Genomic DNA, 15,616 nt, shown 5'->3' with positions numbered 1-15,616 from the left:
AATTCTTTAAGATAGATACTCTTTTTACTCCCATTTGTAGATACGAGGCTTTCTAGAAAGTTTAAACAACTTACCCAAGGTTACTAGATGGTTAACGATAGAACTGAAGTTGAAGCCCGCTACTTACGCCTAAGTGCATGCTTTTACCCTCTGAGCTATACCGTAGAAGTCTAATTTTCAAAGGAGTCTCCATATCACGCAAGCTCTACATAATGAGATCAAAGCATCTTTAATTATGTATGCCACTGTGTCACAAGAGAAGTGTTTTCATTGTTTCCTGTCAGCAAAAGAATGTGGATTGACTCACTATCGTTTGGAACTATAAATCTTTTCTGCAGTATTTTTTTGTCTTGATGTTAAAAATTTATAAAATGTACTATATTTATTATATTTCTTAAAAATATTTAAGGCAGTAGCTTAAAATAAAATTCTAATCATCAATATATTTAGCCTATTACCAGAAACATGTCACAGGCACATTGAAGCTGTATAGTTCCTTGCTGTTTTCTAGCATTTTTGTCTTTTTTTTTTTAAGGTACTGCAGGATAATGTTCTATGTTATTTTCATCCAAGTTCAAAATAATTGTTGTTTACTACATAATAGGAGTACATTGTAATGCTAGGAGCTACATTGGCTCCAAAGAGGACACCAAGGGCACTGCAGTTCTTCCAACACTTACACTGTGTAATGTGCTTAACCGAAGAAAATGCAAGCAAAACATGAACAGCAGGCAACATTAAATAATCAAATCCCCACAGAGCTAGTACGTACGAAAAAAACTAGCACCACATAAATGAGAGGCAACTTAGCTCAAACTAATGATGTGAATGCAAGACTGGAGACTTGGATTTTGTTTGTTTTGTTTTTTTCCCTGACATGCTGCTGTTTTAGAAAAAAAAGAAAGGATGAATGAATGAAAAAGAAAGGAAGGGAGGAAGGAAGGAAAGGAAGGAAGGAAGGGAGGGAGGAAGGGAGGGAGGGAAGGAAGGATTCACCTTGAAGCAATTTGAAACCCAAATGCCTTCTAGGTATGGTATCATTTAAGTATATGCTACACAGCTAGTTCAGTTTCCCAAAAAGAGAACCACTATCAGAGAACATCTCATTTGAGGCTTAGTAGGAAACATAATACTGCCTCATTGTTTTGGGGGTTTTTTTCTCCTTACTTTTCAAAAGCTTTTATATAATAGTGAGTTTTGCTTTAGATTGCTTTCTGAAACTTACCTGAAGAAAAAAATTAGAGTTCAGCTTTAGGATACTTTTTTATATAGATGATGTGGTTAGAAATAACCTTTTGACCTTACCTGAATTGATCCCTCTTTTCAAAATTTGAGAAGGAAGAAAATAACCTTTTACCATATTTCGTATTTGTCTTCATAATTTTATAACCTTTCTCAATTATAGGTCAGTATTTCAGCCAAGAATGGTGAATGTGTAGAATCCACTTACCTCAAATGCAGTATAATTTTATGACTCAGAGAGTCCAGTCATTTCCAATTTTTGTCACTGATTAGATTTTCCAAACTCTACTTTATTATGTAATGGTCCTTGTGTAATGATCTGTGTAAGATACAGTAAACTGCTAAAGGCCCATTCCCATTATTTCAACCTTCCATATTACAGAGGGAATTTTTGCACTTGTTTGATTATGTTTCTACCAAAGTAATTTTCAAAATGACCTTCTTTTTCTCAATTTTTCAATAATTCCTACTATTGGTACACAGGCAAGGGCAACATTTTAATTAAATACACACTAATTACACTAACATGATGCATGTCTGTTACAGAGGCAAGAGTAATAGAGGATATTATGAGATTCAATCAATCACCATTGTAAGTAATTCAAATAGTAAGGTTTCAAGTAGAGGAAACCAATAACCAGTATGCTACTAACACAGTATAATTTTCAAGGGAAATTTTTTTTTCTAAATGACCACAAAGCTAGAAGATATATACATACCAGCAACATTCTCATAAAAAATTAATTATACCTTCAATTTCTATTTGGAAGAAATTGACAGTCTACTGCTCTTATAATTTTTATAATTATTTTTTTCTCTTTAAAACGTATTTACAAAGAGGGCTTTTTTCTTTTTGCCAATTAGGACAAATATCTTGTTTTTATTATATTCATCTATAAAATGTAGAAAATGCCAGATTGTTACAGTAAAAGAAGTTCTTGTCAGATGCTAGATTCTATATCTTTTTTTAAAACATTTATTTTTTATTGAAGTATAGTTGAATTACAATGTTGTGTTAATTACTGCTATACAGCAAAGTGACTCAGTTATACATATATATACATTCTTTTCCTTTATGGTTTATCCCAGGATATTGAATATAGTTCCCTGTGCTATACAGTAGGACCTTGCTGTTATCCATTCTGTATATTCCATCTGCTAATCCGAAACTCCCAATCCAACCCTCTCCCAGCTCCCTCCCTCTTGGCAACCACCAGTCTATTCTCTATGTCCCTGATTCTGTTTCTGTTTCATAGATAGGTTCATTTGTGTCATTTTTTAGATTCCACATATAAGTGATATCATATGGTATTTGTCTTTCTTTTTCTGACTTACTTCACTTAGTATAATAATCTCTAATTGCATCCATGTTGCTGCAAATGGCATTATTTTGTTCTTCTTTATGGCTGAGTAGTACTCCATTGTATATATGTACCACATCTTCTTTATCCATTCATCTGTCAATGGACATTTAGGTTGTTTCCATGTCTTGACTCTTGTGAATAGTGCTGCTATGAACAAAGGGGTGCATGTATCTTTTTGAATTATAGTTTTGTCTGGATATATGCCCAGGAATGGGATTGTGGATCATATGGTAATTTGATTTTTAGTTTTCTGAGGAACCTCCATACGGCTTTCCACAGTGGCTGCACCAACTTACATTCCCACCAACACTGTAAGAGGGTTCCCTTTTCTCCACACCCTCTCCAGCATTTGTTATTTGTAGACTTTTTAATGATGGTCATTCTGACTGGCATGAGGTGATACCTCACTGTAGTTTTGATTTGCATTTCTCTAATAATTAGTGATGTTGAGCATCTTTTCATGTGCCTATTGGCCATCTGTATTTCTTCTTTGGAGAAATGTCTCAAAGAGGATATTTTAAAATCCCCTTTTCCTTTGTACTCATAAACTATTTTTCCATAGCTTTCTGATATCTTTAGTGGGCCCAGGAAATATGTTATTAAAGTTGCCTATTATCTTTCTAAAATTGAAATGATGCATCAGTGAAGAAATATCTGGTTTTTTCCTAGAGAGTGCTTGGGAAAATGGGCCTGAGTTTTAAGAACATTGTCTTCTTAAAGAAACAATTATTTCAGAAAAGTAGATTTGGAATGTGTGTTTATATTTCCAAAAAGTATACTTTGTTGGAGGGGAACTGGCATAGTAGTGAACATCATGGTTCCCCATAAGAACAAAAAATTTTACAATTTGTATGGAAACACAAAAGACCCCAAATAGCCAAAGCAATTTTGAGAAAGAAAAATGGAGCTGGAAGAATCAGGCTCCCTGACTTCAGACTATACTACAAAGGTACAGTAATCAGGACAGTATGGTCCTGGCACAAAAACAGAAATATAGATCAATGGAACAGGATAGAAATCCCAGAGATAAATCCATGCACATATGGTCACCTTATCTTTTATAAAGGAAGCAAGAATATACAGTGGAGAAAAGACAGCCTCTTCAATAAGTGGTGCCTGGAAAACTGGACAGCTACATGTAAAAGAATGAAAGTAGAACACTCCCTAACATCATACACAAAAATAAACTCAAAATGGATTAAAGACCTAAATGTAAGACCAGACACTATTAAACTCTTAGAGGAATACTTAGGAATAACACTCTTTGAGAGAAACCACAGCAAGATCTTTTTTGACCCACCTCCTAGAGTAATGGAAATAAAAACAAAATAAACAAGTGGGACCTAATTAAACTTAAAGCTTTTGCATAGCAAAGGAAACTATAAACAAGATGAAAAGACAACCCTCAGAAAGGAAGAAAATATTTTCAAATGAAGCAGCTGACAAGGGATTAATCTACAAAATATACAAACAGCTCATGCAGCTCAATATCAAAAAAATAAACAACCCAAGCAAAAAATGGGCAGAAAACCTAAATAGACATTTTCCCAAAGAAGACATGCAGATGGCCAAGAGGCACATGAAAAGATGCTCAACATCACTATTAGAGAAATGCAGATCAAAACTACAATGAGGTATCACCTCACACCAGTCAGAATGGCCATCATCAAAAAATCTACAAACAGGGCTTCCCTGGTGGTGCAGTGGTTGAGAATCTGCCTGCCAATGCAGGGGACAGGGGTTCGAGCCCTGGTCTGGGAAGATCCCACATGACGTGGAGCAACTGGGCCCGTGAGCCACAATTACTGAGCCTGCGCGTCTGGAGCCTGTGCCCCGCAACAAGAGAGGCCGCGACAGTGAGAGGCCCATGCACCGCGATGAAGAGTGGCCCCCGCTTGCCACAACTAGCGAAAGCCCTCGCAGAGAAATGAAGACCCAACACAGCCATAAATAAAAAACACATCAATTAATTTTAAAAAATCTACAAACAATATAAATGCTGGAGAGGGTGTGGAGAAAAGGGAACTCTCTTGTACTGTTGGTGGGAATATAAATTGATACATCCACTATGGAGAACAGTATGGAGGTTCTTTAAAAAACTAAAAATAGAGCTACCATATGACCCAGAATGTACCCTGAGAAAACCGTAATTCAAAAAGACACATGCACCACAATGTTCATTGCAGCACTATTTACAAAAGCCAGGTCATGGAAACAACCTAAATGTCCATCAACAGATGAATAGATAAAGAAGATATGTGGTACATACATACAATGGAATATTACTCAGTCATAAAAAGGAATGAAATTTGGTCATTTGTAGAGATGTGGATGGACCTAGAGTCTGTCATACAGAGTGAAGTAAGTCAGAAGAGAAAAACAAATATCGTATATTAACGCATATATGTGGAATCTAGAAAAATGGTACAGATGAACCTATTTGCAGGGCAGAAATAGAGACGCAGACATAGAGAACGGACATGTGGACATAGGAGAATGGGGAGAGGGGCTGGGATGAATTGGGAATTGGGATTGACATATATACACTACCATGTGTAAAATAGATAGCTAGTGGGAACCTGATGTATAGCACAGGAAGCTCAGCTCCATGCTCTTTGGTGACCTAGATGGGTGGGATGGGGGGTTGGGAAGGACGTCCAAGAGGGAGGGGATATGTATACATATAGCTGATTCACTTCGTTGTACATCAGAAACTAACAGAATATTGTAAAGCAACTATACCCCAATTAAAAATCCAAAACAAAAACATCATGGTTCCCCAAACCTTCCTAGTCTTAGTTTACTGGGATATAGTCTGTCCCTATCTGGATTTTTGTCTCTCTGCACCAGGAGCCCTGTGGGAAACAGTCCTTTCAAAGGAAGCCAAATCTAGATCTGGACGCTACAGAACTTGGAGATCAAGAGATGTTACCAGACGTCCTGCAGATTAAGCGTTCAGTTTCACTGACTCTAGAAACATCGTTTTTTGAGCTGAAAAGTACAATCACAAGTACTGAATCCAGTTTCCTTTTCTTAATGGGGAGACAGAGACTTTCCTAAGAGCAGAGCTTGTTCATGACAGTTTAGGACAACAATGCAGTTCAGGTGACTCCTTCACTAATGCTCTTTCCACTACTTAAAAACTGAAGCATAGTTGCTTAGAAGGTGTTAATTATCTCAGTCTCAAGAAGTGTGACTTTTGGGAATTCCTTGGTGGTCCAGTGTTTAGGACTCAGCACTTTCACTGCTGAGGGCCCGGGTTCAATCCCTGGCTGGGAAACTATGATCCCACAAGCCGTGTGATGTGGCCAAAAAAAAAAAAAAAAGTGTGACTTTCAACTGTTAGGGCTAAAGATTTTCCAAACCATAAATCATATCATCAGCAACCTTTTAACCTATGAATCCTACACTTCATATTTTCCCCCATTTTGTCCACTCATTCAACAATCTGAAGGGTGGTAACCTACTAAGGACAAGCACTCTCCATTTTTATAGATCCTTGACATTCTATTTCAACTTCCAAAAAATGAGGTTAGAGAACTGTCTTAAGTGTAAGGTTTTAAGAAATTCTTCATCTTAAAGTTTGAAAGGAAATCTTAGGTTTCCATACCTTAATGATTTAAATTATAAATTAGCTTTGGAAAAATTATTTTCTATCTGTATCTTATTCTTTCATCACTCTGTCCCCCTTTTTTTCTAATGTACACTGAATTTCATTTGGATTTTGATTGTTTTTCACTGAATTATAAATTCTGTATGTTGAAAAATATTGACCAAGAAAATAGGTATAATATTATAAATGTTATTGACATATAACTACTTCTTTCCTTTCTTTTTTTCTTTTCTTCTTTTGCCTGTGCAGACACAATCATTATATTGCATATTAGGAAAATACATTACCAGTGTTTTCAGTATTACTGTTTTATAAACCTAAATGTCCTAATATCTATAAGTAATCATTATCACAAAAAGTAAGGATATACTGGCACTCTGCTTCACCATCCCCCTTCAACCTGAAATTAAGGTTGATGAATTAAATTCATCAACAAAGCCATCATGAATATTTAGAGGGAAGATAGAAGTAAAATCATTTCACAGTCCATTTACTAGTGTATATTTCAGCCCTTGCTAAAATTTTGAGACAGTTTCTTTTAAAATAACTTTTTAAATAACTAAATTCAATGTGCTTCTCTTTAGGAGTTGTTTAGCAGTGTTATAATAATGTGATTCCCTGCACAGCCCAAGCAGTCCTTGTTCAATAGTATTGTTCAGGGATATCTCGGTGTCTTCATATTGACTGTCTACTCCTTGTTTGCCTAGTTTAATAAAAGGTGCACATTGCCTGCTTTGATTCAGAAACTGTCAACACAATTGGAAAACTCATCAGATTCAGCAAGAGCAGAACAGTCTGCTACGTGTCCCAACTGAGCCTTGTGTAGATTCTAGGCTGCTAAAAATTGCAGTGTCATTGACAAGGAACCAGTACGATCTATTTAGAATAACCAGCCAGGTTTTAGATGATAATTTCTGACAGAATCTAATTTCTTCTACCTCTGCATAGAAGTTATCACTGCAGTCATTTTCATATTTTTTCACTTTGTTTTAATTTTCTTCTTACATTTTAAAATAAGGGTATAACCTTGTATAACTCTTCTCCAAAGGATGACAGCCTACAGCTATCATAAAACCATACTGTTAACAAAATTCTCTCTAGTTAATTATCACCCCTTCATATCCTAAAACAATAAACCTCATTTAGTCTTTTAGACAAAACACCCCATATGCTCCTGGCTCCCTGTCAGTCCTTGACTAGGGAATCAGAAATACCTATAAAACAAAACTTCCCACAAAAGACATGTTAATGAAGATAAAGGTTAATATAAAGCTTTCATAGATCACATATATGACAATTGGAGCTCACTCTTTGACTTGACAAGGCATTGTTTTAGATGCTGGGAACATATGGAAAAAAGAAACAGTTCCTGCTCTTGAACTCGGCTTGCCCAGCTGAGAGACGGCAAGTGTTTTGTAGTGGCCAAAGCAAAGGGGAAACAGGATGCAGCCAGAGGTGAGGACTGAGAGCCAGGGTCATGGTGAGCCACTGCAGAATTTCAGGAACGTGATCACAGTTTCACATCAGCAGGATTGCTTTGGATGCACTACGGGAGATGATTGAGGGAGGAAAAGGGGAGACAAAAAGACTAGTTAGGCAGCTGTTGCAGTGATCAAAATGAAAAATAAATCATTTGAAGAGAGGATTAAAACTGGAGCAGATTTAAAATACATGAAGGTGGTGGAATCAACGTGTCTTAAGTTAATTTTGAGCACCCAGAAAGGCAAAGGCCCAGATGACTCCCTGATCTCTGACCTAAATCACTGGAAAAAGAATGGTACCCTTTTCAGAGGACAGAAATGCCAAAGCAGTTCCTGGTGGGGCAGTGGTTAAGAATCCACCTGCCAATGCAGGCGACACGGGTTTGAGCCCTGGTTCGGGAAGATCCCACATGCCGCGGAGCAACTAAGCCCGTGTGCCACAACTACTGAGCCCACATGCCACAACTACTGAAGCTCGCACGCCGCAACTACTGAAGTCAGCATGCATACAGGCCATGCTCCGCAACAAGAGAAGCCACTGCAATGAGAAGCCCGCGTACCGCAACGAAGAGTAGGCCCTGCTCGCCGCAGCTAGAGAAAGCCCTCATGCAGCAACGAAGACCCAACACAGCCAAAAATAAAGTTAATTGATTAATTAATTAATTTAATTAATGCCAAAGCAGGAACAGGGTTAGTTTTGAACAAAAAAAATCATGGCACCTATATGACAACTCTATGAAGTGGTATGTCCCATAGACAATAGATGGAGAAATCTGGAGAGAAAGCTGAGCTGGAGGTGCAAGCATAAAAGTCATGAGCAAGTAGGTGAGAGGGAAAGCATGGAGTGTGTAAATGTGTAAGGGAGGCTCAAGAGCTAATTCTGGGAGAAAGGGTCAGGTATGTGGCTCAAGACTCAGAACAGATTTTTCTCTACCACTATCATGATTCAGAGGCTACCAAGGTGATAATATTAGTCCATTCTTCAGGGCATTATTAGCTATGTGATATTGACCCAATCTGTTCATTAGTTTGTGCCTCAGTTTTCTTACCTACAAAATATGTAGAACCACACTCACATAGGTATCTTGAGATCTAAATAAGGTAAGCTGTGTTGAAACACCTAGCCCGGAAATTGACATATAATAAGCTCTCAAAGTTTTATATGTTACTTGAATCCAAAACCAGAAAGATCATAGAAAATTTAACTCATGGTCACTCCAGCCCCAAAATTGCTTCTCCTCCTTTGTCTTCTATCTTTACTAGTTGACCAAGCCAAAAACCTAGAAGTCATTCTTCTCTTCTCCCTCTACTTCCATACCCAATTTCACCCTAATCCCGCATTCCTGTCAGATCAGTCTATTTCTTGTACCCCACGTCCACTGCTTTCACTAAGGCCATCCTGACCTCTCTCCTGGATCACTGCAAGCCTCCTTTGGGCTTCCCATGCCCTCCAATGCACTCTTCACATTGCAGCCAGAGTGAGCTTCCAAAAGACAAATCTAATGTCATTTACTTGCTAAAACCCTTTGCATAAAGTCTGTATTTATAGCATGCAAAATCATTCATGATCTCAAGAAATATAGTTTTCACTTAACCTTTGAGCCTCAAATCTCACCATTCCTCTCTTTGAAGACTCTATTCTAGCTGCAGAAATCTACTTTCACTCCCTGATCAGGTCACATCTCCTCTCTTGGACCCATCTAGCCTAGTCGACCCTGCTACCTTCTACATTCAGTTCACCTCCTCTGAGAAGCCTCCCCAAGGCTGGGTTAGGTACTCCTCTGAGAAGTTTCCATAACTCCCTGTTCTACATGGCACTTACCATATTCAGACTCCCTGGTCACCTTCGCTAGATTATACATTTCCTAAAGACAGAAATATTTCTTACTCATTATGTTATCCCTTATACACGGTATGCTCAATAGTATATTTTAAGTGATTAATATATATCTGTTTGGATAAATAAATTAAAAATCCGTTAGAAAGATGTTGTGTCTTTTAACCATCTTCGTGAATCGTATTGCTTAAATCTCTTCTCTAGCTACCTTCAAAACCGGAATTTTTACGTGTGTGATCTTCAACAAATTAAACCTCTCTGTGTTTAAGTTCCTTGTCTGTAAACTGAGGATAACAATAGTACCTACCTCATAGTATTACTGTAAGGATTAAAAGAGTTGATGCATGTAAGTCATTTAGAAATGGCACCTGGAAGTTTCCAAGAGCTCTCAGTAATTGTTAGCTGTTATTATTATTGTCACTGTTGTTACTGTTGTTATTAATATTTTCCTATAAGGTGGGAACTTCATGTTTGACATCTGTCATGAACCAGGGCTCAGGACATATTTCACAGAGTCACAAGTTAAAGGACAGAGGAAGCTTTAAAGCCAGAGGTCAGCAAGAAGCAATGTCATGAGTCCCTGAACCTCCCACTCTCCCCCACAGAAAGGCATTCTGGGACCAGACATGTTGCTGAACACATTATGGATAAAGGTTCCAGGTGAAGGACCACACTTTCTTCTTACAGGCCAATCATGAGAGCAACTTTGTCAAAAGAGAGTAAACAGCCTGCTTGACACCAAGCAGGCTGGATGTGAGTGTCAGCTGTTTACAGCAGTTGTCTGGAAAAGTCAGCTCCCCAGCAGCTAAGGACTTTTGGGTAAATGGGAAATAGTAAACCTTCTGGACAGGAGTAAGAAACCACCAGTCTTTACAGGAAGTTGACGTTGGGTCCAGTGCCCTCTGTCTTAGAAAAGAGCAAGGCCCAATCTCACCTGGCCGTTGTCTAGCCAAACCAGGGAGAAATTATATCATTTTGAACAATACTACTTGATACCCCAGTTTTTTTATTAATATTTCCTTCTGAGGTACTTCAAATGCTGTCATGCTTCTGCTTTGAATCCGTCTTGGGTAGCTTGAGACTCCAGGTTTTCTAAGAGTCTGCTCTCTATCAAGACAAATTCCAAAATTTCTTCTAATAGCTTTTGTTTTTGTCAATAACATTTATTAATGTGTCAGGCACCATACTAAGGGATGAGAATACAAAATATAGGGACATAATTCCTTCTTTGAAGTATGTTTATCCTGAGAGGAAGCAGATGAAATATTACAATACAATGTAACAGATGCAATAATAGAAATGTGTGCAGGACTCAGAAGCACTCAGAAATTACTCTGTTCAGCCAGAGATTACATTTTGCAAACTATGAAGTAAATATGTTTTTGATTTACCCAGAATATAAAGCTTAGGATCCAAGTAAAAACATTGAAACCCAATTAGCAGATGTATGACAATAGATAAAATGGTAATCATCACTCCTAAAATTACATCAGTTGATATAAAATTGGAGAGGAAGATGTTATCATGAGAACTGAAAAGCATTCCTGGGGAATAGCCAGAGGAAAAGTTTGGAAGCTAAAAGGAACAAAGTTCAAATTTCAGCTCTACCACCTATGCTGTGTGAATTTAGGCAAGTTTCCTAACATCTCTGAGTCTAAATTTTCTCATTTAAAAATAGGGATAATAATAACTACCATATTGAGTTATTTTAAGCAGTAAATGAAGAAAACTATGCAAAGCATCTAGCACATGGTGCTCAATAAAGGGAGCTAATTTTTTTCTCAGACTATAACTTCACTTGTCATCTATTTTATTCTATGCACTTATAATTAGGTAACTGTGAAATCGACTAGAGAGCTCTCCTGGGGTGGGATTTTAAAGTCTTTCTATAATGGAGTTCTATCCTATTTTTCTTAGTTACTTTTCAAAACTATCCACAGTAGTTTTGATGCAGTATAAGCATTTTTATACACATCCTGTTTTACTAAAATGTGTTGCAAAATGTCTTAAAATTCAAGCCTAGTTGGTAGCAAAAGTAGTCAGAAAACAGATAAGAAAAAATCCTATTCAATAATGGAATATAAAATGAACAGAAAAAAAGCTAGTATCCTGACAGGTTAAAGTGTTTTGGTCACAAAGACACAGATGGGATTATGAGAAATTCCCTATTACTAAAAAAGCTAAAGCTTAGCAGTTAAGAGGTTCCTGAAGACATATTTTTGCTTCTTTTTATAGACTGCCTCTAGCATAAATTATAGATATTTTAGAGTCATGTCAAATAGTGTCAATTAAAAAAGAAATTAAAATGAGATGTGGTTTTTTTTTTATTATTATAGAAAATGAAAGTGTGTAGATGGTGGTACAATAAAGAGAGCACTGATAACAATATTTACACTTACATTTTTGTATTTCTGTTGTTGGCACAGGGAAGAGGTAAGCTTGAATTGTGCCTGTCTTTAAATATTCGTCTGTCCCTCAATTTTCCCACATCAAAAATGGGGGAATATCAACGGAAAAGCTTGGGTCCTAGCCCACCAGACACCTCCATTTTGAGGGGCAGGGGGAAGATGCCGACACAGGACCATAAGATGCACCTTTTAAAAGACCTTCATTTTTCCTCACAAGGTGGCATTTTAGGGGGGTGGGGGGCTGGGGATTTCAGAGAGCCTGCCCTGCTTTAGGCAAATCCTGAGCAACAATCCTTTAAAAACCCTCCCAGAGAACCACCTAGTCTACAAAAATGTGGTTCCAGTTCAGTGCCCTCTCTGTGCAAAGTTTTTCTTTTTAACTGTTTTGTTAAATTTTAACAATTGGGAAATTTTGAAAGCTGCTTTACACACTTCCTTGCCTTCTTAAAATAAAAGCAGATGAATGTTAAAAAAAAAAAAAATGGGGTAAATAAACCCTTTCCTTTGTCTTTCTCCCAGAGATAATGTAAGAATAGTCACGTGAATACCTTTGAACACTTTATTAAAAAATAAGCTACATAAATTCCAGGTCAACTTTATTGCATTGTTAGGAAATTCCCAGTGGGTAGTATATTAAACAGATAAATAGATAAATACCTTACCTTATCTTGTATGTGATTTCCTAAGTACTAAAAAAAAAAATACAGTTATCTTGTTGTTGCTCTTAACTTTGGCTTCTTATCCTGTCCCTAAAGCTACACTGTCCTATAGAGTAGCCACTTGCCACATGTGGCTATTTAAAATTTAATGTCAATTAATTAAACTAAAACTAAAAATTCAGTTCCTCAGTCTTACTAGCCACATTTCAAATGCTCAATAGCCACATGTGACTACTTGCCACCATGTTGGACAGAGAGAACATTTCCGTCATCACAGAAAGTTCTGTTGCAGAGTACTGGCCCAGAGGATACTCCGGCTGAATGTCCTGTTGCTCTGTGACCTGAAGCTGGGCACTGATAGCATTCAAAGATTAAATGACCTTAGAAGTTCTGAAAGGACTTCATAGTCACGTCAGTGTCAGACTAAGGGAAAGACAGAAGTGAGTGAAGAATTAAAGAGGCAGGGACTTCCCTGGTGGCACAGTGGTTAAGACTCTGCACTCCCGATGCAGGGGGCCTGGGTTCGATCCCTGGTCAGGGAACTAGATCCCACATGCATGCCACAACTAAGAGTTTGCATGCCGCAACTAAGGAGCCCACCTGCCGCAACTAAGACCCGGTGCAATCAAATAAATAAAATAAAGAATTAAATAGACAATAAAGAAGAAAGAAGGAAGGATGACTACAAAAAGAATACACACTGACATTATTATAAAAGGATAAAAAATGAATCAGGAATTCAGTGCTTCTGCAGAAGTACAGTTTTACTTAAAACATTTGTCACATGTGGTTTGTATTAAATGCATCAATCTTAGACTAACTTCCTGATGTCCTAACTGGGTTTTGAGGCATTCCAGCTAAATCACACAAAAACTATTTCTGGACATTGGGATGAAATTTAACCTCCCATATGTATACCACAAGTTTAAAAAACATATTTTTCCTCTCAAGGGGGGTCAGCAGATGCTACGCAGATACTTGTAATTCTTGTTCACAACTTTCGTATTTATCCTTGTCTGGACCACATGTACTCACAAGTAGTTTTCATGCTTACCAATGTTTTGGCTTCCACTTCCTGTATAAAAGGAATTATAACTTAGAATATGTGTTATTTGTCCCCAAAAGTAAGAGAATAACCTGTGTATGTTTGCATTTAGGTCATTCTGTCCATTGAAGAAGGTTACAGACTTCCGGCTCCCATGGGCTGTCCAGCATCTCTACACCAGCTGATGCTCCATTGCTGGCAGAAGGAGAGAAATCACAGACCAAAATTTACTGACATTGTCAGCTTCCTTGACAAGCTGATCCGCAATCCCAGTGCCCTTCACACCCTGGTAGAGGACATCCTTGTGTAAGATGCATAATGTTGATTTTTCCCCTTGACAATCATAATTTCTTTCAGGCTGTAGACAAGACTAACAGGTAAAGAGGAGAAAGTTTGCCTTGATAACTGTCTAGTTGTCTACCTTTTAGAATATTCTGTATAAACCATATTTTATTTATCAACTGAAAAAGCAGTTTATTAACATTTTTAAAAATGATTTTTTCCCACAAGAAAACAGGTTCCCCTTTCCTTTTGTCCATATCTAATCTTTCTGAATGACTTTTTAAATATTTTTTCCTGTGTGGGTCTATGGTATTTCTAATTCCTTTCTTGACTTACTGATTTTCTTCTTACCTTTATAAGAAGAAAATCTTACGTGTGTGTGTGTGTGTGTGGGCAGCCCCTTTAATTTTCTTGTCCATTCTATATCCTATTCCTCTCTTTGAAATGGCAAGCAAGACAGGGGCAATTTGTGAATCAGCCAGGAGCAAGGATGTCTCCTGCTGATGTGATCACACCCAGCTGTTGTTACTTTCCATTGCTTGGACCAGAAAAAGACAGATGACAAGACAAGAAAATGAAAGCACTCATCCACCATTTTATAAAAGTCAGTAGCGTTGAGAGATCTACCCACTTCTCTCTGAAAAGCAATTATAAGAGGGAGAGTAGAAGAAAAAAAACCACCGCCATCTATGTCTGAACATATAACATTTAAAATATTGTTAAGTTGAAAATATATTTCTTTAGGCCAAATTGGACTTAAAAATAACCAAATCATTTTCAAAGCATACTTTCCTGACTCAGGAGATGGCCAACAGGATAAACAGATGTTCAACTTTAGGTCACAAGTTCAAGTCAGTGCAGGTTTTAGTGACAATAAAGCCAAAGGCTCTTCAAGAACTGCTTGAAACAGACCTCAGTTCATAGCAGAGCATAGAAGAGTTCACCTCTAAATCACTAATTGGCAGCCTCAGTAAAGTGAAGCCAAGCATGAAATAGCTAGAGAATAAACTATTATTCTAGCCCATCTTCCCTAAAGCAGTCCAGCACAGGAAGCCGTAATGGTGGGAGTGGGCGTGGGGGCCATTTTGAATTTTATCATAAAAGCAATGGGCAGCCATTGAAGGATTTTAAACAAGAGAATGTCATGATCACATTTGCATTTCTGAAAGATCACTCTAGGGCTGATTTAAACCAGAAGTATAAAACAAGGAACAAGACGGGAAACAGAGACAGTTATATGTTTTCAGCAATCCAAGCTAGGAAAGGTCAGGGCCTGACTTATGAAATGAGAATAAGTCTGGAGTCAGGAGATAAGAAAATGGATTTATTACTAGACAAGGAAAACGAATGTGTCTTGGTCATTGAGTGAACAAGGAAGGAGGAGAAAAGAATCAAGATATTTGTGAGGTTTCTTTCTTAGACAAGTTGGTTGATGGTATTACCACTGAGAGAGGGGGAGAAGGACAAGTTTTTGGAATAGAAATGAGACCATTTCGTGCATATTGAGTGGAAGATTCCTGTGGGGCATCTAAGTGAAGATATCCAGTAGGCACTTATATTTATATAGGTTGAACTCAGTTAAAAAGATCTGGGCTAAAGATGTAGATTTGGAGATCATCAGCATATTGATTGTACCTGAAGCTTTAAGCGTAGTTAAGATAACCCATGGAGAATATAAAGAATGA

The 15,616-nt window shown here is 37.5% G+C and overlaps 1 protein-coding gene across 2 annotated transcripts in view; it reads left to right on the top strand.

Annotated features, from left to right (window-relative positions):
- EPHA6 (EPH receptor A6) overlaps positions 1–15,616 on the top strand; it is an 853,164-nt gene that overhangs the window by 826,856 nt on the left and 10,692 nt on the right. For both annotated transcript variants that reach the window (XM_059921344.1, XM_059921343.1), the window contains one exon: positions 13,762–13,955. In XM_059921344.1, coding sequence (XP_059777327.1) covers positions 13,762–13,955 — 194 coding nt within the window. The remainder of the gene's footprint in view (positions 1–13,761; positions 13,956–15,616) is intronic.

This window comes from Balaenoptera ricei, chromosome 4 (genome assembly GCF_028023285.1).
Source record: "Balaenoptera ricei isolate mBalRic1 chromosome 4, mBalRic1.hap2, whole genome shotgun sequence".
NCBI classification, from domain to species: Eukaryota; Metazoa; Chordata; class Mammalia; order Artiodactyla; family Balaenopteridae; genus Balaenoptera; species Balaenoptera ricei.
Note: the sequence above shows the minus strand (reverse complement) of the source record. Positions and strands in the feature narration are given on the sequence as shown.